The 27,490-nt window shown below is 40.8% G+C and overlaps 1 protein-coding gene across 11 annotated transcripts in view; it reads left to right on the plus strand.

Moving 5' to 3' along the window:
- The window catches only part of JADE1 (jade family PHD finger 1), a 46,117-nt gene that overhangs the window by 12,167 nt on the left and 6,460 nt on the right, over positions 1–27,490 (plus strand). For 7 of the 11 annotated variants that reach the window (XM_080343515.1, XM_080343517.1, XM_080343512.1 and 4 more), the window contains 7 exons: positions 9,448–9,530; positions 12,989–13,146; positions 16,795–16,982; positions 20,281–20,492; positions 22,151–22,318; positions 22,930–23,046; positions 26,458–26,988. In XM_080343515.1, the coding sequence (XP_080199641.1) occupies positions 9,448–9,530; positions 12,989–13,146; positions 16,795–16,982; positions 20,281–20,492; positions 22,151–22,318; positions 22,930–23,046; positions 26,458–26,988 (1,457 nt within the window). The remainder of the gene's footprint in view (positions 1–9,447; positions 9,531–12,988; positions 13,147–16,794; positions 16,983–20,280; positions 20,493–22,150; positions 22,319–22,929; positions 23,047–26,457; positions 26,989–27,490) is intronic. The other 4 variants (XM_080343521.1, XM_080343520.1, XM_080343513.1 and 1 more) reach the window with 1 other exon arrangement.

A 27,490-nucleotide genomic window follows, 5' to 3' on the forward strand; every position in this document is an offset into this window, starting at 1 on the left:
TCTGTTCCATAGGTCAAGATCTAAGAAAATAAGTTAGGGAAAAAATAGCCAACACCTTGCCCTTTTATAATGGCTCCGATTTAAAGCCTAATTAATATGAATAACTATTTCTTGAATAAATTATGTGGCAAAAGCTAGTGAAATTTTAAGTGTATTTTCAAGTATTGTTTGAAATACATACCACTTCTCTTTTATTACAGTTTTTTTTCTTGATTTGATTCTGGTTTTTTCCTATTGTGAAATTAGTGGGCAAATTCAGATACAAGTTCCTGCATATTCATTTTATTACTATGCACATGTTCAGAAAGTTTAAGGGTTAATAGTCAGAAGCTGAGATAACATTTAATGTAGGGTCAGCATCTCCAAGGCTTTTTGTCATTCACACTTCCATGAGAACAATGTTGGACACTTAGGCCCTTTCCCTCCACTTTTCCTGTTATAGGAAATACCAGTAGTTCCTTGTAACTGTGTTTGAATGTCAAGGGTCTCCCCTTACAGGTTTCACCTTCATTCAATCTTTTCTTGTCTTTGGTAGCATTATTCATTACTTTCACTGTGTTAATTTCTGTATAGAGATTCGTAATTATTTTGTCAGTAGTATGTCTGATTCACTATCTTGATGCTAGAGTTCGGAGGGTAAGCAAATTCTGTTGCCTAAAAAAATCAAAGGTAAAAATTTATGTGAATTTCTGGGCTATGTTGAAGCCTTGAAGCTTTTCAGTAGCTATTTTTCCTTCTCAGAGATTCGAGAGGCAGAAAACAATTACATAGACTATTCTGAGCACTTCAAACAGCCATCTTCTAATTGAAAAGTTGAAATTTTAATCAACACTTAGTTGGAATCCTGTTGCCAAACATCTGCTTCCCTTCAGTCAGTGGCACCTCTTGACCCTCTGGCGCGCCTCTTGCATTCCCATCATACTGAACTCGATAGTCCTTCAGCTTAGAGAGCACTGCTCTCCCTCAGCTTGTAACGTGGGGATTTGGCCTCCAACTGTTGGGTTTCTTCAGTTCTGAAATTGAGTTTTCATGCTGTGTCTTAGTAGTTTGTGTGATCAGGCATCTGAGATTCATCATGAGTGTCACTGGATAAATGTTGTTGAAGTAACCTGAATGATGATGCTTGTCTGGGGTAGACTCCAGTGTGTATACTAGTGCCACCTGCAAAATATTTTGACATGAAGAAACACATATTTTATTTTATTGAAGTCAGGAATCTGCACATTTATAAGGTAGTAATAATGAATGGATAATGGAATTTATCTAAAAAAAATTAATGAACATTTATTGTTTTCCATTAGGTTACCAAACTGAATCAGTTTCCCCGATAGTCACAAGGTGATAGAAAACCAAACCTCATACCCCAAGCACTAAAGAAGTGTTACACTGAAGATAGAAGGATACCTGTAGTTCTTCCGGGGATGAAAAAGGTGCTCTCCTTTTGTGAGATGAAAGAAGGGAGAACCATTTTCATTTGATGTGAAATACAGAACTGAAGAAACCTTAACATGGTTGCAGTCCTAGAGTACATACATGTATTTACTGACATAAGATATTTTAGTGTGGGTGGTTATATGCTATTTGTAGTATTTTAAAGCCTTGCAGCTTAAAGACAGAACCTTTGCTTTTCTCATCACTAGCTTTTTTTGCCCTCTGACTTGATCCTTTCCCAAAATCCAAGTGCAGGCTTCAGGCCACCAAAGTATTTATTTTATGTCCTTCAGCCTAACTACTGAAAATTGTTGAGCTGTGTCCCCTTAAAATCAGCCTTCTAAATCCTCATTTAGACATGAGGCCAAAATAGCGTATTTGAAGCACTGTGCAAGAGGCATCAGCGAAAGTTGTGCACAGCAGTTCTGCAGTTAGTCCCTAGGTATCTGTGTGTGTTCTCAGAGATTTCGTCTTCTGAAATTAATAGGTCACTTTTGAACATTTTATCCATGAAATATAATTGAATGAAAAATGGCTGTAGGCATAGTTCTGGATTTTGAACTTTTATCTAAATACAGAGGAATGGTATTGGGAGAGGCTTGGGGAAGAGTTTAAGATTATTGGCACCTCAAAGTAACCCTTTTTTTGTCAGCTGGCAGCTTGTTAGTTTCTGTCCCTTTCCAGATAATGTATTAGAGCAACTGTAATAGATGTTAGTATTAGCCAGGCCCATCATAAAAGGCTTGTGATGTACATGTCATCTTCTTCCAAACCTGTATGAAGTAAATTAGTAATGTTTACCTGAGACCCAATTATGTCCTTGTTGTCCGCACAGCTGGCTAGGGCTTTGATATTTTTATGCAATTTTTGTTACCTTGTATTTCAGCGTGTTCCCCCATTGCAAAAACTCCTTATCCTTACCATTCCAGGTCTCGCTCTAATTAAATGTTAGATACTGAAACCATTTTATCTTTCATGCTCTGCATTTGACCTGACATTTTAGCCTCTTTGGTCTGTAAATCTGTGAAGGTACTTTGTGCTGAATATTCCATGTGCTTTGTTTCCTGGTGAGATAAAGCCGTGCAGTGGAGTAGCTTCATTTATAGCTTCAGGGTATCCCTTTTGCACAAATTGCTTGGACACATGGACAGATTGTGTTTAAGACAAGATCTGAAGCTCAGATAGTTGTGGGGAGCTTGGGTGAAATCCAGGCCCTCCTTGATGTCAGTCCTTGTTTTTTCACAGAATCACAGAATGTCAGGGATTGGAAGGGACCTCAAAAGATCATCCAGTCCAGTCCCCCTGCTGGAGCAGGAACACCTAGGTGAGGTTACACAGAAAGGCGTCCAGGCAGGTTTTGAATGTCTCCAGAGAAGGAGACTCCACAACCTCCCTGGGCAGGGAGCGAGGAATTCAGAACATGATTTTCTTCACATTTTACTTGGTCCCATGATGCCTCTTCATTTATTCTTGGAGGGCTTATCAGTTCACCATACTCCTACATGCAAAGTATCTGAAAGAAGTGCTGAAGATACTTGCAAATGAAAAATACTTCTAAGATTTACAAGGTTTCACATCAGTTCTGAGAAATGAAAGATTTAATACTTACAGATTATGGAGTATAGTTCTGTAATTCAGATGGACCCTCCTCTATCATTGCTAAACAGATGTTATTTTAAAGTTAAACATATTTTGCCAATATCCGTTGCTCTGGCTGAATGATGGGCATTGTAGATTTAGAAAGGGCTTTTCATCTCAGTGGACTGCTGTTGTGTTTGAGATGGATCCCAGAGTGCCTTCACAGAGGTTGCTGAGTACATAACCTTAGGTGTGTGTGTCATTTACCACAGAATTGCAGCCACTGCTGGTCTGAAGTGTGGTAATTACTTAGCAGTGTGCCTAATGCTGTGCAGCATTGCATGAAGGGAAGTGAAAGAACAGTTTTCAGTTGAACTGGCTGGTATGTGAGTAATGCTGTTTAAACAACAGAAGGTAACATAGTACAGTGCTAGAATTCAGGCAAAGCAACAAGTTTAGTGATCCCTGCTGTGCTTTTGGAAAAGGATTGTGGCATTTGAAGTCATGACAAAGGGTCAGAACCATCTTACCTGAAGGTTAAGCTCACTGGGGCTTTTGAGCAGTGTGGAAGAGTGATTTGAAAGATTTTCCTGGACTAATAGGATATCCTGTCTGAGGAAGGGACATCACGGGATCATCACTGTCGCTTTTACAGAGGCACATTTCTCTTTACAAGACTGAGTATAGTATACCTGCCTAACTGCACTTGAATTGTCAGGCCTGACAACATCATGTTACCAGCCTCTGAATGCTAGCTTGGGAGTTGCTCTGACTGACTTTTATAACCTGTAGTAAAACTTGTGCTAAAACTTTGTTTACTGTGGTGGTAAAACGGTGCTACAGTGGGAAGCCTTGGGCTAGGGAGCTAGAGTGGCACTGTTAGGAGAGTGTCACTCTAGAGAGTTCCTCACTGTTAGGAGAGTGACATGTGCCTATGTGTATTTACATGTGTCTTCTTTGAGATTATAAAACTGTGTGCTACTGAGAAAAGCGATGATAGGAGGGAACGTGTATTGAACTGCTGTAGCAGGGAGCTGCAAGGACTATTCATTATTTGTGTCAGATACTGAGCAATTGTGCCATGTTGTGGCAAAGCACTGCAGAGATCATATGGATCCATGCATTGTTCAGCAGCTGCGGTTGGGTAGTTCTCAAATGACACTAAATTCTGAGTAGCATCAGTGTTGATAAGAGATAAAAGGCCTTTGCTTTTTCTATGTTGATCTTGAATGAGATTATTTTGTAATAATATACTACTATATAAAGATAAGGAAGATAGATGTACAAATCCTCCAGCGACAGAAACATGAGAAGGGGAATTTGGCTATGTGAAATGATATCATAGGATGTGTTTGCATACCTGTGGCTTTCTCTGTGATAAGGCCTGAAGACTTCGGCACAAACAGCTCTTTCTATACCTGACATAATGGAAAACTGCCATTGGAGTAGTCCGATTCTGTTTTATTTGTGCTGGAATTTGGGTCTGGACATGTGGAGTTACGTCTAAGTGACATGAAACCTTGCTGCAAAGAGTTCTGGGCCAAACGCTAAACTGGGAGACTCTTGAGCGTCTTTGTTTCCTCTTCAGGCTGCAGTTCTTCCCAACAGTGTTGGCAGCAGCACCTCGTTGGTCTCAGCGTGAGTTGAGGAAGAATATAGGCATCTGGAAATGCCAGTGTTAAGCAGAAGTGACAGTCAGACATAAATCCATGTCAGGGATGTTTTGCTCTGTTGTGCTGCCTGGTGTAATGGTATAGTGGGAGTGTATTTATGAAGGGAGAAGTGCTTTCAGACACCCAGTGATCTGAGGCTTTGAAGTGTTCAGAGGCTGCAGCAGCAGGTAGTTCTCCAGGGACACAGCTGGGTGCCTTGCAGGTGGCTTTACAACAGCCTTGTGCATGATACTTAATAGCTGAGCCTTTTCTGCTCATGCTGAGGAGTATATTAGTTGTGGGGTAGAATTCCCAGAGGACCTGAATCGTTTTATTGGTCCTGAGGAGTTTCTGTTTTGGTGGGGTTTTTTTTGAATGAAAACATATTCTTGGCAGATCATTTAATAAATAGATAGTTAGAATTGATTAAGTTTTTCCTTTTGGGAAGCATATGTTCTTCACAAATATGGAAAAAGAATTCACACTCCTTGATTGCTTTCTTTATTGTCAGGGTATGTATATGTTATGGACACCTTGTAGGAGTGTTACAAAAACAGTGTTTACGGTGTAAGGTGTATATAATAGCCTAAGGGAACAGAAGGTTTCCCTACTTGAGTCTTAGAAGTCTTCCTCCAGCACCAGTAGTATGTTATAACTTTGCCTCTCTTGCTGTGAATTATACTTAATTAGTTGTTTGAGATTTGTTTAATAAGACACCTTTTATCTCTGGTTGCTAATGATGATAGTGATGCATATTTTGGATATGTTTATTTAGCTCTGTGCTTTGAAGTTGTGTATTTTTCTGATTCACATACCTTTTGGTAGTATGGGCTCTCTTAACATCTCATTGATTTTCCATCTGCTGTAGAACTCATTTCTCTTATGAGGTTTATAATGTTATTATACGAAGGTTTTACGTCTTCCAAATCTCAGTGATTCAGACTTCCCTTATATTTTCTTTTTGTTATTTTACCAAAGCTGGCTTTAACTCTGCCTTGTTCTTTTAGTAATTTTTCTAGTCTTCGTGATCGTAAGCCAGTCTGAGTGCAAGGGTAATAATCAGAAAACTGTTGATCAGTATAGTCATTTTTGATGTTTAATATGAGAGGATAATTTTGGTGAAAGGTGTCTGGAATCTTTTTAAAATTAATTAATGAGGTTAATGTGCTTTTATAATACAGAAGAGCTGGTTTGATTCCTGTGTTTGTTTTGTCCACAGTAGATTGTTCCTTCCGTATAATCCAGGAATGGTTCTTACTTCACATATGTAGATTTAAAGATCATTAATCACTGAAGTATTATAGCTATAATTGCCTGTGAACTTTTTCTTTCAGTGCAGTTCCTCTTCTGGATTAGATACGAAAATGATACTTAAAAGGCAAATAACATCCTTCATTTTCCTCCTGCCCTTTTATTGGTATACTCCAAGTGGGCGGATTGCTTATGAAAGCAGCTTTGGGTGATTCAGTGACCTGGTCTTGGCACTGTTGAAGGCAGCGAGATTTTGCCGTTAACTTTAATGGAAGCAAAGTTGAAACTCTTCTTTGAGATTTCAAAAGCAGTTAAATTTAATGCTGTCACGGGCTGGATATTTTACTGTCATTTGATTGGCTTCTTTAATTTCTTGCATTTCTGTGGCTAGGTGGTGGTGACTGGTTGAGTCTGTGAATGCATGCCTTATAGTTGGGTTTTGTTTATTCAGTGAGTAAATGTTTTCTCTATTGAGTGAAGCCCTTGCCAAAGGTCATCTGTTAGCTACAGTTACAGATCTTAGTAGGTAGTAAAATCTCAGTCCCATGAGAAATTAGTCCACCTTTTATCATAGTACTACGTATAGACAGTTTACACTACTCAGAAAAATACAATAGTCTCTTCAGTAACTTACTAAAAACGTTATGTTTTCACTATGCGTACAACAATTTCATATGCAAGGAAACAGCTATTAGAGAACTATGTAAGAAACTCTTTCTTCCCTTGTTGTAGGAAGTTGGCATGGAAAAAATACTCATTATAATGTATCCTGAGGAAGGCTGACTGTGTTTGAGTTGTCCCTTGTGCATGGAAATTTTACATAATGTGCTTTCGTCTAGTGCTTTAAAAAAGCAGTTTAAAATGAAAATTCTGTAGTTTTGGTGCTAAGAGTTGACTCTTCATGTTGCATGAAATAGTTAATCAATCCAGTGCCCTAACCTTTGTGTACATGGACTGTGTCTAAAATCAGAAGTACACATTTAAGGCACTGTTTTGACATGTAGCATCTGCAGATGACACAATAAAGAAATGGGGATGGAAGATATGCTAGGAATTATTTTACTCCTCACCTTTGTATAATAGCTTCTCTGTGGCATGAAAGAAACCTGGAAATCCATCTTTTAATACCCACATTTAAAAAACAAAACCAAACACCACCACAACAAACAACAACAAAGAAAACCCCCCACAAAAAAACAACACAGGAAAACCCCCCAACAACACAAACCACAACACACACCAGAAAATCACGTAAATGCGTACTTGTATTCAGTTTATGGTAAGTTGTCATTGGAGCTGAATTAAAACACACAGGTAGAGATCCAAAAATACATGATACTGCTACTGCTCTAATTTTGCCAGATGCACACGTTACTTGGGAACAACTGTGTTAAAGCCTCCACAATCACCAGTTCTTCTTCCCAGAAACTTCAGACTCAAACATCACTTTACCAGTGCAGCTCCTTGTTCTTAATTCCTTGTTCTATATTCTGGCTATATTCCCCAAGGCCAGCAGTGTACAAGACACTCAGATCCAGAATGAATTAGGAATTTCAAAGTGTCTGACTTGCTGGTACAGTGGTCTAACTAGCTGAATACCTCGCTGGCAGATAGTTGGTCAGATAGTCATGTCCTGCCAGTGGAAAATATCAGAACACAGGAAAATGAATCCTGATCTATGTGGAGATATATATATATATGTGAGGTCTGTGTTTTCTAGTGAGTCTGTTGATTAAAGAAATCACATCTGTCTGAATGCGAAACCACTAACATATTGCTTTGTGTCAGGAAAAATCTGTTTTTCTGTTACGAATTTTAGCTGTATCTGACATGTTTTGAGTGATTTCACTTATTCCCCTCTGATTTTTTTAGATTGAGTTTGGGTATGGGCTGATAGGATCCTCAGATAGAGTTTATCTGTATTGCTGCTTGTGTTTTTTCTTTAGTTTTCAAGAGAATATTTTAATAGAATGGTAGATAAATTATCTTGGGATTCTGGCTTTCCACACATGAGTAAATGGCATTCGATCACTTTTCTCTTTTTTTTTCCCTTCATAGAAATACAAAGTTGTAAAGTAGAGGGGCTTAGGAAAAGGGCCCATTACTTTTAAAAGCCTTTCAAATCACCAGCTTTTACATTAAAACACTAACATTTGCTTAAAAGAATCTTTTCTGTATTCTTACTTCAGAAGGTAATATTTCCAGCTGTTTGCTGCGTACCTTCCTTCAATTTTGACCATTATGCATGTTCTGTGTAACGTATTATTCAGTGCTGTGTTACAGAGTGGTGTTTGTTGGGTTGTAACTACAACATAATGAATTCTTCTGATGACTAGTTACTCAGTCATATCTTTCCAATGAAAGTCTTGGAGAGTTGCTTTACTTTGAAAATGATTTATGGTTTTGATAGAGAACTTATCCCATCCTGTGCAATCTTTTGAACAGTACTTTCTGATCTCCAAGAGGTTTCTGCTGGATGATGTGAAATGATGCTGCTTTTATGGACTGTAGCCTGATTTTTTTATTCCTAGCATCTGTGTGCCCAGGCAGTGAAGAAATAAGCAGTGTAGGAAGGCCTGTGCATTGGATCTCTTTTGTCTACCATTAATGCCCAGAGTAGCAAAATCTGTGTTCAACCTACAGAGTTCACCATGTAGGTCTTAGCTTCTCTGTCATATAGACTTGTTACAAGTCCTTCATCTCTCCAACCCGTAAGGGTTTATTTGCTTTTCTTTTAATTACTACTGTTTAGTTGGCAGTAGAAAATACCTGCCATATCTGTAAATCTTACTGAATTAAAATTAGTTCATTTGCACAGGTATAATATACGCTGCTGTTCAAAGCACCACCTTGTCAATGGAGTGTAGTTTCCTTCTATTTTTCTTTCCTCCTGTTACAAAATTTGAGATTTTGTCAAAAGGTTTCAAGCCAAAAAGGTATAATTTGTTTTGAATGTAATCAGTAACCATGCAGACAAACATCGTACAACCACACCGAGAGACTTAGTCGGGAGAAGAGACAATGGCGTGTTTTGTGGTCACTACTGTGTCCATGGCAGTGCGTTTCATTTTGAAAAGGCTTACTCAAGTGAAAATTGGGTAACCAGTATAGCTATTTAGGACATCAATACATGAGCTTCAAAGAGTACATCTCGGGCTATTGGCAGACCTCCTGCTCAGTTATTAATCTGTAGAAAGTGGTTTATTGATGCTCAGAGGGAAGCATGTTATGAGGCAGCTTTCTTCAAATGCTGAGTGAAAGGCTGATAAGTGCCGTGCAGCCAATACGTGAATGTATCAGTAGAAAATTATAAACAAAACCAAACCAGAAGAGTGATCACACAAGTTTATGACTGAGTAATTTTTATTTCATGGTTCATCTTGAAAGAGTCTTCTGGGGGTTTCTCATAGAAGCCTGATTCTGGCTTGCCTTATATAGTCCCACTAAAGTCAATTGGCTGCCTCGAGAGTGTGGAGAGAGCAAAGGCTTTTATTGATGGCAGCACTGTCTGCAAATGATAATTTCTGTGTCCTAGGTTTGTCCACTTGGTCCCAGCATTCCAGATCTCGACATCAGAGGACTTCGTGTTCCAGACATGAAGATCGAAAACCTTCTGAGGTATTTCTGGTATTCGATTTGCATTTTGTTACATCTGTCAGATACAAAGCTGTATACATGTAATGAATCCATTTCTTCTGATTTACACTTTCTTTTCTCTTTTGCTACATTTTAGCTGGCACCTGCCCCCTCCCCGCCCCCCTTTTTTTTTGGCAAGAGAAGAGGGAGTTCAGCTGTTTGCACAGCCACTGCCAGCACCAGTTTCTATCTGTGAATTTTGCTATAGTCTGACACCCATTCAACATAGCTGCAGAGTCTTTCTACTAGTATTTTAGGCATCAGGGTTTATTTATAGTTTGATTTGGGAACAGTGAAAATTTATATTAGGTGCATTTATTTCATGGTTGGTATTTGGTATTGGGTTTTGGTATGTGATCTTTGTTAATGTGCTTGTCAAACTAGAAATCTGCTTCCTGACAGTTCTGTCTTGTGTAATGCTTTGAGGAAATCCTATCAAGGGAGATATAAATCACTTTGAACTTTCCAGGATGGATCAGCTGTTAGTAACACATAAATGCGATCCAGTTCTTTGGAAATATTCTTGCTGAATCTCTGTGTCTTCAGGCATATACTACACTGCAGACTTTGCAGAGGCTGCGAAAAAAGCATTAGCTTTGGGAGGTGGAATTTCTTCATTTAACTTACTACCCTAATACCTGTATTTTTGGTGCATTAGTGAGTGATGAGTGTTGAGAAAGAACATGCTTTATTAATATCCCCAGTGACAGTGTACCTAAGTCCCAGGGAACAGTTGTGACAAGAAGAATCCCTTTCATTACTCAGTGTGAACTACACCTAATACTACTGGTGGTTTCTGATCTTCTTTTTTGATTGTTGGCTCTTAAAGGCCTTTTTAAAAAAATATTTTTAACGTGGAGACCTCTGATGAATTTATTCTTGCTGGTGATAGACTTGCTATCCTTAGTTATCTTTTGTACATCACTTTGAAGTAAGCCCTTGGGCCCAGTTTTGAGAACTACCTTTTGAGAGGCTATCCAGAAATAATCCAAGATAATTACAAATCTTGCAGTTGGCTTGGTTTGTTTTTGTGTTTTTTTTTCCTGCTTCTGTTTTCTTCTGTCCCTTTTCTTGTGTTTATTGTCAGAATCTTTGCAGTTTTGTGCTGTTCCCTCTTGTTTTCTCAGCCTGGATGGACTACTCATGTACTTCCATTCAGCTCTGTTCCAGTCTTCTCCTCTCTTCCTCCCTGCCTATGCGTTGTCTCTGCTTGCCACAGCACGCTATTCTAATAAGTGTGCTGGCAGAAAAGTGACACTTGCTAAACTCCCTGGGTGGAATCCTGGTCTCATTGAAGAGGATGGCAAAATTCCCGTTGACTTCAACATGGCCAAGGTTTCACCCTTTAGCTTTGAAGCATTCATTGCTTCTGAGAGCCAGCACTTCTGTGAGCTCTGCTTTGCTCCAGGCAGTCTGATTGCATCAGAAATTAGAGCAGAAAGAATGGTGTCACAGGGCCAATGGCCTGGGAAGGAGTTTCTTGGCTGTCAGGTGCTGTGTTAGTTTTTGAGAGAGTTTTGTGACAAATTTATCTGAGAGCCTGAGTTACTCTGGCTCTCAGATTGAGCAAGTTTTGCATCCCATTTTATATTTTTGGTCTTGTTTTCATTTGACATTGGATCGCTTTAATTCAAATCACTTGGAAGGGCAGGATCCCCTGGCCAGCTGTGCGTATTTGTTTTGTGAGCCAGTTTACTTTGTGGCTTATTTTTCATTTCTTGATTGGAGCCTCACAGGACTTGTAATTGGATTGCGTAAAACATTTTTTGTATTTCATTACCTGCATTCACCCTTTCCTTCATATGGTAATATTATTCTTTATTTTTTAAGGCTGGCAGTTTTTCTGAACATGTCAAGACAAGTGTTAAGAAAAATGTCAGGATTTTATGCTTTTTTTATGACAAAACCACAACGGAAACAGAAACATACTGAGACAGAAGTGGGATAGTATGTGTGTGTTGGGAGGGAGGTGGGGTTTCAAGAGGTTTGAAGATGTGCGGTGTGATAAGGCAAATCACACTTAGAAATATTCTCAGAAGTACAAATAACCATCACCTTCACTCTTTCCCTTCCTAAGAATTGTAGGGAATCTGTTAAGATTTCAGATGTGTGAATAGCATATGACAGAAATGGCTATCCTGAGGAGACCTGCCTAATTTGTCCTCTGTATAGATTTGGTTCTTTCTCAGCCATATGCAACAGTTGGCTAACGTAAAACAGACAGTGTGAGCATTGGTTTGGGGCTGGGTAGGAGACTGGAGGATGGTGTCACTTTGTCGCATTAGGAGCACTACCACGATAATGTCTTTTCCTTTGGCACTGTGTGATGTGGGGCTGCATGGATGCAGACTCTGTCCACCACAAACTGAGAGGTCTGTAGGGAACTTTTGTTAAAATGTTACCTACTTTCTTCTTGTGCTGGTGGTGCTTCCTTTTTTGTCACCTGGTTGCTTTTTAATAGTTTCCTTTGAATGTGGCATTTAGTAGTTAAAATTTGGGGTTGTGGAGGTGGGGAGTGCTGAGTGCAGTCACTGTAGTCTGCAGCAGCCTTGCCTTACAGGAAGAGTGGGGTGAGGAGAGCTGGGAGACATGTAGACAAGTGCAGGCTTGTAGTTTGATGCCTATGATAGCACCCTTTGCTTTCTGTGGTGCTGACAGGCAGTGGCAAACCAGGCTGAAGCTGCCGCAGCAGTACTATAGCATGCCTGCTACCAGATTGAATCCCCTTTTATTTCATTCTGTGGCTTGTTGAAGGCAGCACCACCGCTTATCTAATGCTGCTAACCCAAAAGCTGCCACACATCTGCTCTTTATAGAGGTGGATACCTTTGCAAAGGCAAAGTGAAATTCGAGTTATGATTCAGAGGTGTTTGTAGATGTCTGAATAACAAGCACTTGTGCTGAACATGGAGCTGCCACCAGAATTCCAGTTTGGGTCTTAGTTTATTTGATCTTTTGGGTTATTATTTTAAGTACTTGCACAAAGAATCATCGCCTTAGAATTTCCTCTTGCAGCTGGTCATTGCAGAGTCACGCCTTGATTTCTACCACAGGGAATTTCTGGAATGTCTTTGGATTAGTCAGAGCTCCAATAATTAAAAACCAAAACAAAACAGAAGAAACACCAACCGAAATTGTTGGAGCAAAGGTGGAGGTAAAAGTGGTAGTACCTTTCAGCATCATGTCTCCGGTGCAGGGGAGCATCAGGGCTTGTAGTGGAGTTAGCTGGAAGTCATTTTATCAGTATTTGCACCTTCTGCCACCCCTTTCCCTGCGATGAAGCTAAACTTCTGTCCTGCAGTGGGCTGGGTTAGTTCACTGTTGATACAGTGATGTTGTTACGCACTGTGCTCCATGGTTACCCTGAAGCTGTGAATCATAGAGTGTAAATATCAAATGTCAGTGTCTCTATTTTTCTCTCTTGGTCACTCTCTTTGCAGGTGTTCAGAACGGACCTGATCACTGCCATGAAGTTACATGACTCCTTCCAGCTGAACCCTGATGAATACTATGTGCTGGCAGACCCCTGGAGGCAGGAGTGGGAAAAGGGAGTTCAGGTGCCAGTTAGCCCAGGGACCATCCCAGAACCAGTAGCCAGGTATAGTGTGGAGGAATGTACACAAATACACGTACCTTTATGCTGGCAGCTTATGTCTACATTGCCTTGGCTTGTTGAGCTTTATTCCAGTGTCTAGCTAGAAAGGGCTCAGTTCTTGGAGACAAAGAGCAATCTGTGTCAGCTTTTTGAATGGTTGGAGAGGTCAAGAGTCAGGCCTGTTCTGCCTGTGTGTTGAAATATGAATGTTAGAGAATCATTTTTGGCATGACATTAGGATGGAGTATGGTGACAGAGCCTTAAAAAATAGCTTCCCTTTTTAAGCCCAGACTTGACCTCACTCAGCATTGCTGGGAGAGCCCTTGTCTGATGCTTCTTGTGCTTAGTTCCAAGCCATCGGTTCCTTTCAAGGAACAGCTAGACGAGCTGGATTTAAGGGGCAGAGAAAACACAGTATTTATTTTGGTTTCACATTATTTTTTTGTTGTTTCATTTACTATCTTAGGAAATTTTTTGTTTTGCAACATTTCAGCTATTTTAAGAACCATCCAGATGTGCGTGTCATTAAATACACTAATGTGAGATTTTGTAGCTCTTATCCAAGAAACCCTTATTTTCCTTACCTTGTTTGGGACACTTAGATATTACTTTCTGTTTCAAATTAAACAACACAGTTGTAAGGGCAGGAACATGCTGCAGCCCATCTATCTATTTGATGCTTAGTTGGGATTGGAGTTGGAGAAAGTGATAAAAACAAGGATTATTGCTGTTTAATCATATTAGATTTCTTTAAGTAAGTCCACGCTGGCCCATAACACATTGCCAAGTGACTCACCAGTGCTGGTGGGGCCAGAACAGTCCAATTGCTGATACAGAGCAAAAAATTCTGGGTGGCACTACACTTCTTCTGTTAGATTTGCATCTGCCAGCTTTAACCTTGCAGTAGGGGGACTACAGGAGTGTTTGTTAGGGCTTTTTGTGTTCTGTGCAGCAGCCTGCAGACAGCTGCACAGCCCCACTAGATCTGTACACACATCAGGTAAACCCTTTCCTTCCTTCTCCTGAAGGACTGAACCTGGAGAACTCAGCATTTTCCCCTCTGCTGTGCAGTTTGGAAGACAGGAAAATACCATTTTCCTGCAGGCTTGAAGCCTTATGCACACTGGTCTCATGCAGTCCCTGCATAAATACACATTGTTCGTGTGTATTCACATAGTCTCCTCACTGCTTTCTCTTTTAAGCATCTCGCAAGGCTGCGGGATGGCCAGGAGACCTGTGGACTTCACCAGAGGGAGACCTTCCAGGGGTTCCCCACCCCCATGTGTTTCAGGAAGGTGGTTTAGTGGCTATATCAGGTCCCGGTACTTGCTTAGGGGAGAGCTTTTCTTTGCCAGTGTGCAACAGAGATGTTGCTCCAAATTTAAGCTGTTAAAGGAGAAAGAGAAAGAAGGCATCCACAGGTGTAGGTGTCAGCACAGGAGGTACCACTCTTTTTTAGTTGCTGGGCTGAGTTGTTGTATGGTCGTACTGGTGAACACCTGCTCGTCAGAGTCACCCTCTGTTCCCTGATTGTTATGTTGTTTGCTCCCTCACTAAACACTCGGAGAGCCCTGCTATGGTGGTGCTGGAGTGCTGGAACTGATCTGTGCCTCGATTTGAGAGGGGAGGGAGATGTTATTGTAAATTGAATTGTCAGTAGTCATACAGTAGCTGGTGTAGAACAGAAGGAAAATACAGTACATATAGCTGATGATAATAAGGTACATAATAGAGAATAAAAGGTTTTTGCCTTGCAGCAACTAGTCAGGGCAGCAAGAGTAGGTCCAGAGGGGTGGGGAAAGGAGTGAATCTGTGTGGTGGTTCAGTGTTTGTTGTCAGATTGATAACTCAGTTGAGGTTGTTGTTTTGGTTTTTTTTGTTATGTAGTAAGTGTTGGTTCTTTTCTTCTTTTTATCACAAAAAATGAAGAGATGAAGATGTTTTGAAGCCAAACTATTTGTGCTTATTTATTCTGTGCACTATAGTGGTATTTAGACAGCATGTGCAGAGTGCTGCTCCAGAGGCTGTGATTTCCACATGGAGTGGTACTCAGGGAAGAATTTACAGTACAGAAGATTCAGAGACCAGTGCCCAGTTTAAAATAAATTCTCTGTGAGATGTAGTAGTCTGTAATATTTTAATACTGTGCAGTATGACCAGGAACAGTTTGGGGAGTGTAGTTAGCCAGCAAGGGCATTCAGGTTCTTATTCTTCCACAGTCCTCTTCTGCACCTCAGAAAGCCCCAAATTCAGCATTTGGCCCTCCCCCATCATGTCGCAGATTGTTGTAGATGAGGGGCAGGAGACTGAAATTGGTAGAGGATACTGAGATCTGTGTGTGCAGATACAGCAGCAGCAGATCAGGGTCTTCTGATGGGAGGAGGAGTTAACATGTTGGACCTCAGGAGGATGCAAAATAGAGTAGGGGTTGCCCTGCTTGTTGTGGAGCTTAGGCTGTTCCCAGCAGATAGTTGTGCCTACATGCAGCGGTGCCATCTCCTCCCTTGTAGCACAAGAGCACAAAAAGAATCACTAGCTGGTGCTGCAGGAGGCAGTGATTTGGCATTGTGGCCTGTCACTCCTGGTGGTACCAGCATTACCTTGTGAAGTGGGTTTCATCCAGACTGACTGAATTTCAGAGTGTGCAGTTAACTAAGAGAAGGCGCAGTGTCCTCAGCTGTGCTGCAGGTGAACTGACAGAATTATCTTGCTGTTTAGAGGCAAGTCATCAGCTTGCTGATAGAATAACTGCTGTCCTTTGTGAATTGGGCAGCTTTGCAAAGTTGTGGCATCACAGGCATCTGACCTGGAACAAGTTATGTGCTGAAGGTACTTTACTGTTTTCTGGGCCAATGCCTGTGGCTGAACAAAATTTCAGTTGGCTTGCAGCTAAAATACGCTCTCATGGTTGGTTCTTGGCCAACTGGAGCATAAAACCTGAGAGGAGGTAGTTTCAGCACCAGCTGATTAATATTTGCACTTGGTCCAGCATGACCTTAGTGATTGTGAAAGAGGAAATGCAGACCCAGGATGCCAAGAGCTTGGATCTGCTTGGGTAAGTGAACATGAAGCCAGTGCAGATTACGGAGTCTCTCTGGAAAGGTGTTTGGAATTTCACGAAGATGGCAGTGCTGTAGACACACTTGCACGTGCGCACAGACACACACTTTCTACTGTAAGAAAGAAAACTTCAAATGGAGCAGCAAATACTATTTTTTTTCCTTGAATTTTCTTGATCTTGGTATTGTAGTTAAACTGATGGATTTTTAAAAACAAGTCTTAAAACAGATTTAAACATCTGTGTGGACAGCAGCCATCACTACATAAATAAAGTGTTCCTGCTCTAGCTTTAAACAAGTGTGGATTTCAGGTAAGAGTAACGACAGTTCTATCCTCTGACATTTTCATTTCATTTAGAATTCTGGTAATTAATTTGGTTTCTAGACAGCTCCAATTTATTTCTTATAATGCTGCCAATCTGTTATGGAAGTGCACTGTATTGTTTTCTGTTCCCATCTCAGTGGTGCAAGATGATTGCTTAGATTATTGCTGATGGTTGTTAGTCACTTAGAAGGAAGCATTTTGAATTCTGTAGAAATAAGCCTCTCAGCAACCCTGCATACCTGATGTCTGCTTGTCTGTTTGTTTTAGGGTTGTGTCTGAGACGAAAGCTGTCACGTTTATGCGTCCCAGGAAGTACATTGTGTCATCCGGTTCGGAACCTCCAGAGCTGGGCTATGTTGACATCCGAACCTTAGCAGACAGCGTGTGTCGCTATGATCTCAATGATGTGGATGTAGCATGGTTGCAACTTGCCAATGAAGAATTCAAAGAAATGGGTGAGCAATGAGTGCTTGTGGTTTTGTTGCTTTTTTTAAAAAAAGTTAGCAATCTTAAGAATAGTTTTAGGGAGGGCAGCAGTGGGAAGAGATGGTAGTGATATGGAGAGCTAATAATCATAGGAGTTGGGATAGTCATGGGAAACCAGGCCTGATGTGACTGAGTCCTAAGACACGTGCTTTCATAACTGCTGAGTTGCATCTGCTTAGACCAGGTCAAAATCTGGCCACATGGGGTTCTTTTTCTCTGCTGCTTTCCATTTCACAAGGGAATTCTCACAAAGTTCCCCTTTTGCCATCACGGTCCTTGAAGAAAATATCAGATAGACTATCCAGGTAATTTTTCCAGTTAGTCCCTTTATTTAATTATTTATTTGTTTGTTTTTCTCTGTGTCATGTATCCGTATCATCTTTTTAGCTAGCGGTGTTCAGTGTGAAGAAGGGGCAGAGTCTTGGGAGGTCTGGAGAACCTACACCAGCTGAATTGCACAGGGAATGAGACACTAAGGAATTCCTGCTGTGATTTATTTGAGGAGCCTCCCAAACTTTACTGTGACCATGTGCTCCAGTTTTGAAGCAGGAAAAGATGCTGCCACAAGAGGAACAACTGTTCCCTTTTCTGTAGGATGGCTTGTGTGTGGGAAGGGGCAGGGGCACAGGGAAAGAACAGAAGCATTCTTTCGGTGAGGTGTGAGCTTCAGGAAAGGATTTAACTGGAATTGAAGATGATGTAGATCAGCACAGAACTTTTACCACATAGATAAGGGGATAGATGCTGTGTCAGATGGAAGAGGTTTGGACATGTTAGTGAATACTGATTTTTGTTTTAGCATTGTGGCAGTTCCCTGCTTTGGGTTATGGTTAGTCATACGGGTTTTACCTAGCTGTAGCCCATACATGGCATGGTTCAAGACCTCTAAATCACAAACTGACAATTTATAACTCTTTTAAAAAAAATAAATTCTCCTACCTATGAAAGAAACTGATGATGCAGCCCTGAGCTGGTCTCTTACCCAAGCCTTTTTTCCAGATCTCGAGACAGGCCTGCTCAGGTTTAGTGGTGGGCTTAGACATTTTGAAAATAGTACATGATTCAAGAGTGTAGGTTACCTTGCCAGTTATCTTCAGGAAAACAGCAGCAGCAAGCCCCCTTAGATTTCTTCAAATAAAAAGTTAAAATACTTTTTATGATTTGTAATTGATAGTCATCCAACATAGATAATCCGCTCTGTTTTTTGCCAAAACCAGAGGAGGGCTACCACAGTGTTACACTGGGGGTGTGAGTAGCATTAGTGATAGAGTGCATAAGAGGAGCTCTTCATCGTGCAGATTCGTACCTGTGCTTGAAGGCCTGTGGTAGCCATTCTGCTACACCAACATGACCTTCAAAAGTGTACATTGCACATGAACCGCTGAACAGCTAGAATTTGACAGATCTGATCCTCGGTGTTGTGTTTTGGTGCAGTTTCTTGTAGTTTGCTTGCTCTGAATCTTTATCCACTTGGTTTTGCTGTACACAGAGGGAAATAAATGCTCCTGTCAGTACGAGGCAGTACATTATGGGTCTTGAAACATGCCCGTGTGCTCTGTCAGATACTGCACTCTACAAATATTAATGGGCATTTGAAAAGTGAACTATATCCTGGTCTCCAGTTATAGCGCTTGCTTTATGGTGTCCCTGCATCTGTGAACTCCCTGTGTATTGAGTACCTGTCGGAGTGCTTCAGGTACTGAAAATGTATATTCTGTCTATAAAAGAATGAATGTAAACATTTTAACTGAAGCTGCAGCCACTTGATTCTTTTTTTTAACCCTTATAAATGCACAGTCAATGACTTATCTCTGAAGGGCTTTTTGTAAAGTGATAGCAATTGTGAGGTTAGAATTTAGTTTCAAACTGGTCTAAAACCTGCCATCATCTGCTTTGCTGGTGCAGTGTTCGGGGCTGCTGGGCATAATTTGCTCCTTGACCAGCAGGATTTTGTGTGTTCCCTCTTTGCTACCTGTCAGCTGCTCAGTTTGGGTAGCAAGAGATGCGTTGATCTCTTTTGCAAGGATTTACCTGTCAGTAAGGGAAGCTGGAAGTACTTTTGGAGAGTGATTGTCTTCTGATTTGGGTGAGCTAGAGACATTTCTTTGGTTGTTGTTTTGTGGAGTTGGTGGCTCAGTTATTCACAGAGATATTCACAGAGAGCCACAGGGAGGATTATGTTGTTAAAACACTTGTTGCCATCTTCTGTATGTCACAGGAAATGTTAAGTATTGGGAATCGGACCAAAAGCAGGATATCCTAAGCTTCCACTTCATTGTACTGATTTAAGTATATGGAAATTATTGTGCTAAACTGATTTTGCAAGAGAAAAATGATGGTTTGCAGTAATGTAGCTTTCTTTGTTTTGTGTGTGTGGCATGATTTTGTACCGAAGGTTAGTGTAGTACCAACTTGGAAGCACTACAGCCAGCTCATTGTTGCACCAAGTGAGAGATGGAAGCCAGAGGGGGAAGCACTGTCCTTTCTTTTGATATTTCTCTTGCTGCTTCTATGATAGATAGATATTGTTTTCACATCTCTAATAGTAATTTAATTTGAATTTTGAATTATAAAATACTGTAATGTAATCAGTCTGTAGCTGTGGTGTCATGAAAAATTTTCTGATGGATGCTGTTTGAAAAGACCAAATCCCAGATTAGCTGTTGCATTTGTTTTTTGTCCTGCGGTTGATGTTGCATTTATTACAACTGTGGCTTTGACTTTTTAAAACAAACTAATTTATTAGTGTAGCAGGGTCTGATGGAGACCTCGGTTGAGATTGCAGTCTGTTGGGCTGGATCTTGTAAAAGCACAACTCTTTCTAGACACTGCAAGTTTGCTACAAAGCAGTTTTTGTCATTGGTTCCCCACCTCTGCCTCCATCACTTCTGGTTCAAAACACACTCAAATCTTTCACCAAAAGAGTCAACGTCTGGGTTGTAAAATCAAAGCAAAATCCATAGACAGTGCTGTTTTCAAAAGGAAAAACGAGAACAAGACCAGGAAACCAAAATAAGTTTATGAAAGTTTTTCTTAGGCTTTTGAAACATTGGTTTGGATACTCTGCTTCTGTTAGTTTAATGCAGTTATAAGACTTAGTTGACTTTTTTTTTTCACAGTTTTTCTAGTTTATGCTGGAATAGGAACAGCTGTCTAGGAATTAAATGTGTTAATGTCCAGGCCAGCTATATCTACTCAGCTGCTAAAAAAAGAAGCTGGAGTTGCATGTGACAGTGGTTGTGACTATTTCCTTCAACTATTTGCCAGGGATGCCTGAGCTGGATGAGTACACAATGGAAAGAGTCATTGAGGAATTTGAACAACGATGCTATGATAACATGAATCACGCTATCGAGACGGAAGAAGGACTTGGGATTGAGTATGATGAAGATGTTGTCTGTGACGTCTGTCAGTCTCCAGATGGAGAAGATGGCAATGAAATGGTGTTTTGTGACAAATGCAATATTTGCGTGCACCAGGTATGGTGGCCAGGGCAGAGTCGGGGGGAGTGCAGGGGTGATGACAAACTTTTCCAAACCATTAAAGATTACAGGCTTGATTTTTTCCAGTGACAGATGTTGATCCATTAAGTTGTTGCGGAGTTCACCATTGAGTGGTGGGATGAATTAAGAAATTATATAATTGAGAAAGAGAATTGTTAAATGTAATTCTACAAATGTTCTGCTAAGCGAGTTAAAAGTGGTATTGTGTATGTATGAAGGAAGTTACTAGGTGAGAAATAGCCTCCCCGTAACATACACATGTGGTGTTGTACATTCTCACCTAGACACTTCTCTTGGTATATTCTGTTCCTCCCTGTACACTTGTTATATTAACACACCTTTAGTATCAGCAACTTAGGCTCAGCAGGGAGGGGGAAAAAGAACTTTCAGGCAATGAGTGGGGACACTGGTAGGATTTATCATAGTCATTTTAATGGAGAACCTCCTGAGTTGAGCCAAGCTAACGAACCACTATTATGTGGCACCTTTTTGTGGCAGTTAAGAAGTCATCTTAGCATGGAAGAACAGACACAATTTTAGCGCGTTTATTTCCGTGGCTGCTTCTTGCTGTGTAAAGTGCCTTCTTATCAGCCTGTCCTTCCTTTCCACTTTAAGAAGTTTGCTTTTGTCATTCAGTGTTTGGAAAGCCATGTTGCCCAATAAGGAAGAATAGCATTTTCTTGCATGTGTTACTTAAATGTGTTTGTACTAATGGTAAAGAAATATGTCTATGACAGCTGTAAGGTACAAGTGGATATCCTGCAAGATACTCAAAGTTGACATTACTAGACCTGTAGCAGTTCTCTAATCCTTAGTTGCTGGTCACATAAGAGCTGAAACTTAAGAGGGTTAACATTGACAGTAATTTGGACAGAGGTCTCCAGAAAGATGCAGTATTCTGGAAAAAAGTGATCTTAATCAGTTGCTGTTCTGTACTTTTCTCTTTGAAGAAGAAGTAAAACCCAGTGCTTTGGAATAACATAAGAATATTGCACAGCAGAGCTCTTGTATTTAGGAAAAAATTCTTCACGTAAAAGGTTGTCAGACATTGGAACAGGCTGCTCATGGCAGTGGAGGAGTCACCATCCCTGGAGGGGTTTAAAAGGCATTTAGACCAAGTTCTTAGGGACATGGTTTAATGCTAGAATTGGGTTATGGTTGGACTTGATGATCCTGAAGGTCTCTTCCAACTGAAATGATTCTGTGATTTGTGGTTTTTGCCTTCTGAATTAGATACAGTCCAGTTCCTGTTACTTGTAGACTTTGTGACACTGAACTTCATCCTAGCGCACTGCTGTCAGGGTTGTCTGTCGGGATTCCCCTTGCTTTTGGGGCTGGTGAACATGTTCTTTGTTTTCCCAGTTGAAGTAGGCCGGGTTTTTTTGCATAACAGCTGATCATGGCTTCAGCTCCTTTCACTGAGATATAATTTTGGGGAATGAATGGGTAACGTCATTGGCTAAGTATATAAAGGTGCTCTGAGATCCTCAACAAGCTAACGTTTCTATAGTTTCAGAAATTCCATCAAGAACATTTTGAGAGTTGCAAGAGGCTACATGTAAACAGCTAAAATGTTACAGAAATCCATGTTGTTTCCTTTGTTTTCTTCCCCTTTTCTGTAAATGGGAATACAGGCATGTTATGGGATCCTGAAGGTGCCAGAAGGCAGCTGGCTGTGCAGGACCTGTGCGCTTGGTGTTCGGCCCAAGTGTTTGCTCTGTCCCAAGAAGGGCGGTGCCATGAAGCCAACCCGGAGCGGCACCAAGTGGGTCCACGTTAGCTGTGCTCTGTGGATTCCAGAGGTAGGTGCTGACCCTCTGCGAGCTCAGGGCTGCAGTGATTCTGAGGGAGAGAAAATCTGTTCAGAATGTTATTCAGCCTAGTGTGTGTTGCTACAATGAGTCTAGCATATATATATATATATATATATATATGACACTTAAGAAGACAGAATAAAAGATTTTCAGTTTGATGTAAAGTCTGGCAGGATGCTGCATCATCTATAAAGAAAGTAGTTATGTTACCTTTGTCAACTAAAATTAGGCCTCCAAAAATTAGGTCTTTGCTGCTGGAAAAGCTCATTTAACAAGCACAAAACGTACCAGTTTATTTTGTAAATGGAACATTAAAGGTGAGTCAGGAAGGTTTGGATGTGACAGTGACAATTCCTGCACATTCTCATCATCAAAATATTCATCCTGTATGATAATTTTAAATTAGTGGCTTCACCTTGAAACTGTTTTGTTCATGCAGTGAGGAACTGATGTTTTTTAGTTCCTTAAAAACTGAGAAACTTGGAACATGCTAATTTTGTACAGGCACGCAATGAATTTGATTTCTTTGGTAAAACTGATTCCCTTTTCAGTTAACGGTGTAATAATCACTCTGCAATTTTTAACCTTTTTTATCTTAGGTGAGTATCGGAAGCCCAGAAAAAATGGAGCCCATTACAAAGGTTTCTCACATTCCCAGCAGTAGATGGGCACTGATATGCAGCCTTTGCAATGAAAAAGTTGGAGCTTCTATACAGGTAAGTTAGTAGCACAAGTGTCTCTGTGGTTTTTTTTGTCACTTCTAAGTAGACACATAAAATGTACATCTGCAGTAAACTTCCTGTTTGTTACTATGGACTTAATTGCACACAAAGTGCTTTTGAAGGTTAGTGTGCTCTTACTTTCTCACTGAAGTCAGTGGAATTGAACACCTTCATTTTGATGATTAAGTTAGTTGTAGCTTTGAATTGCTAATTTTAGATACTGCTTAACATTGAACTGCTTTGGCCATAACTATTTTTTCTGTAACTATTTTATTGTTGGTCCAGCTTTTAAGTTGCTGAGGAGAATATCTGTTCATTTAATAGTAAACTTGTTGAGCAGTAGGAAAGAAACAGGTGATTCGACTGGCCTGCCTGAGATTCAAACAAGCCACAAGCTTGAGGAAATGAGCTCCATTTCTTCCATTGGTTTTGCGTAGATTCTGGAGCTCTTGGTGTTTCTTACACCCTCCTGGGTGTGAGTTTCCCAGGTCCCATTGCTATAGAAGCAGTGCCACCTTATCATTCCGACTCCTGACACTCACTGGAGCTCAGGGGTGGTGACTGCCTGAAACAGCAAGACTGGGCAGAATAAAGAAAAGTCTAGTCTTCATAGTTCCAGAAAGAATGATTTCCGTTTGCAATAAATAAACTATAAACCCAGCACTATAAATGCATTTGTGTGGCATACCAACAACTCACATTCCTGGGCCAGTGCCAGATTGTTTCATTGCATACTTCTGAAATTCTTTCTGCAGTTCTAATTGGATATGGCTTCAGCCTTTGTCGCTTGCAGCCTGTGAATTGTTACTGTTAAATAACTGAATCAGTCTGCACCAGAGCATTTCAGAGTGGGCAGTGTGGTTTCACATGCATGTTTATATTGGGTTGTTAGCTGTAAAGCACTTGCAGATCCTTCACAGTGGAGATCACTCAAATATTAAATAAGAATTTTGAGAAAAATTTTTCAATGTAGAGAGATTGAAAAAACACGTTACCAAGCTCCAGAGTTTTGAAAGAGGAGATACTTTGTTTCATGAGACACAAGACAGAAGTTTGATCCATCTTACTCGAGAACAAATCCTGAGAAAGAGTAAGAATGGGTGATGCCCTTGGGGCAATCTACACAATGTTGTGATTGTATAGAAAGAGACAGTAAAATGTAGCTTAGTATCTTCACCTTCAAAGTGCTTGAAATACTTCAGCAAAATGACCTCAGAAAACTCCCTGAGACAGACAGGAAGATGCTATTGTCTCATAAGGAGTCTGAAGAAGTAGAGTGCTATTTTGTGGCTAGCCTGATATTACAGGATCCACGATGGTAAGACCGGCAGTAAGACACGAGAATTGCTGAAGTCCTGTACTTCTTAAAAATTAGGTTTTATCCATTTCCTTTCTTCCTCTGCATTGACTCATTTGATGAGGTTGCCAGAAAAAGTTGTAAACCAGCAATGCAGTAATAGTTCGAGTGAAATCTATCAGTCCATTTCCATTTAAGGAATGTATAGTAACTGTTAAGTAGCAAAAATAAATCTGTTCACAGCATATAAATTTGCAATCCTAATACCTCCATATAGAGCTGTCCTCTGCCTCTTGGCCGCTGTTAGGTAGGTAAGAGAAACTGTTTTGTCCATTCTCCAGCCCTGTTCAGAGGGGTAACTTAGAGTAGTTTAAGTTGAACACTTGGAGTATTTGTGTATGTTAGTGTGCAGGGGAGGGAGGGGTGTCCTTCCACATTTCTTCTGATACCACCTCTCCCCTTCTAGTGATGACACAGGATGATGTGCAGGCACGATGGCTGCCACTTCAGACAGTTCTGTATTTGAAACTATGGGAGAAAGACAAAAAAAAATACAGCTTTGCCTGACATTTTATAGGAGTTGTGTAAATCTTTATATCATTAAGACTAGCAGTGAGAAATATTCAGGTCTGTGCTGTGAAATTTTATACTGCAGAGAAGCACATGATACAAAGCCACTGCAATAGAAAGGAAGTAGCATTAACTGGATGAACTGAGAGAGAGACCCTCCAGAGATGATATGAGATGTGCACAACAATTAGAAAAGCCTGCAGCTGGAAGCATGCGTCAGGCTGGGCAGAGAGCAACTGCAATAAGCTGGGAAAATGAGACTGCACATTCTCCCAAGTTCAGCAGATCTCCTTCCAATGAGACAGGCTTTCCCCTCTTCTCCCAGTAAAACATTAGCCACACTAAGAGCTCATTATTCTAAACTACAGCAACTTGGAAACCACGGCTAAAGTACTTTTCTGTACTGTTGGGTGTTCCTGTTGGGCTGCTTTTGCCCTGTTTGCTAGTAAGAGACAAAAGGGCAAAGGATGCTTTGGTATTTTTTCATTCCTTTTATATATTGATTTTATTAAGGAGTGTTCATTCAAAAATTGTGCAGTTTAAACCCTGGTGTACCTTTATTTGCCATCTGGCTGCTGAGCAGGAAAACCCAGAGGAGAAAGATACTTGGCTTCTTTTTAAAATAATGTATAAACATCCCTAGTGCAATGCATTTCTCTTTCAGGTTAGATGACTTGGGTTAAGCATAGTTTTGTTTCCTCCTAGTTAATAAATCTAATGTTCCTTTCCACTTCAAATTCTTTTCACTGGAGGCAGAGGTGTGAGTTGATACAAATACATATGTATGTGTGCATGTATATACATATGTTTAAACCTTTCAGTTTGTGTCTGGCAATAGCTGTGACAGCATTTTGCAAGAGAAGGTTGCATATAATTGAAATGAAGTGCTAAATCAGCTGAACTCATGCCCATCACTCCATGATGGCTGGGTTCACTGGGAGGGGAGAAAAGTGGCAAACAATTGAATTTCCTGTTCTCCTCATCCTGGAGGTGAAGTGAAAGGCGGCAGTCAGTGAAGCAGTGATTGACAGTGATTTAATATTTGGCATTACAAATTTGGGATAACAGGAATTAAAAAAATCCTCTCAGTTGAGGCCTTTTGGGTAGCATGGGTCCAGGTGCTAGGAAAGACTTAATTAAAAGTATCAGGCTGGCCTGGAGTCATGGAGATGTTTTTCCCTCTTTCTCATGCTGGCACAGTCAAAGGGGAAACGTTTTCCTTTGTGTAACACTGCCTCAAGTGAGCGGCTCCAGTGATGGCAAGAATGGTTCTCTTGTGGATTTGCTGGTTATTGAATTGTGTGAGTGGGCTAGGGAGGGGTTAACCACTCCTGTCCCACTGGGACACTTGATCGTTGCCTGGCCTGAAAGCACTAAATCATAAACCTAATTAAAAGAGAGCAAGAAACTACATGCAGCTTAGAAGCTGAGTGTGATGACAGGGTTGTTCTTCCAAAGCAGTCCTGGCTGCTCCAATAATTTTAGGCAGTGTGGCTTCTTTAATTTATATTTGATTAATTTTAATTTAATTTCTGTAGTGTTCAGTGAAGAACTGCAGAACGGCCTTTCATGTCACCTGTGCATTTGACCGTGGCTTAGAGATGAAGACCATACTGGCGGAGAACGATGAGGTGAAATTTAAGTCGTACTGTCCCAAGCACAGCTCTACCAAGAAAGCAGATGACGAGACTTTCAGTGAAATCCCAGGCCAGGAGAACGGGAACGGGATTCAGGACGGCTCTCTTCCTGCCCACATCGACCCTTTCCACAGCATGAATCAAAACCAGGAGGAGGCCCACAGAGTCAGCCTCCGCAAGCAAAAGCTCCAGCAGCTGGAGGATGAGTTCTATACATTTGTTGACTCCTTGGAAGTGGCTAAAGTGCTGCGGCTGCCTGAGGAGCCAGTGGGATTCCTTTACCAGTACTGGAAGCTGAAGAGAAAAGCCAACTTCAATAAACCTTTGATTACCCCAAAGAAGGATGAAGAGGACAATCTGGCTAAACGGGAGCAGGATGTTCTATTCAGAAGATTGCAGCTCTTCACGCACCTCCGGCAGGATCTCGAGCGGGTAAGCTACTGGACTGCCTGTGCTTGTGAGAAGTGTGCTGGCCTTCGTTAGCTGAGTTTCCAAACTACCCACTCAGTTCTTGCCCTTGCATGCAGGCACTCCCTGCTGTGTCTTAACTCAAAGTTGTATTGTCAGAAAAGACTGTTAACACTACATTTGTACAGAGCACAGTGGTTACACCAATTACCCTTTTCAAATAGAGGGTTGCTTCCCTGGGACAGCAGGTCTGGGCTTGTAGCATCCACTCTCCTTACAACTGGATTTTGTTGTATTTCCGCTCATGCTTTTTTACTGATTGATGGCTGTGGACTGTACCGCAACTCCCAGATGGAGCTTTTTTAGCCTTTAAGGGCTTGCTTTGCTGCTTTCATCTGGTGCACAAGGAGGAGAAGATGATGAAACATACCTGGATTTGGAGCAGATCTGTTCTTCACTGACCCAGCACAGTGGGATGACATTTCATTGGACTATCTGTGTAGTAGGTTTGGGAGGAACATGATTC

Source organism: Nesoenas mayeri, assembly GCF_963082525.1.
Source record: "Nesoenas mayeri genome assembly, chromosome: 4".
In the NCBI taxonomy this organism is placed as follows: domain Eukaryota; kingdom Metazoa; phylum Chordata; class Aves; order Columbiformes; family Columbidae; genus Nesoenas; species Nesoenas mayeri.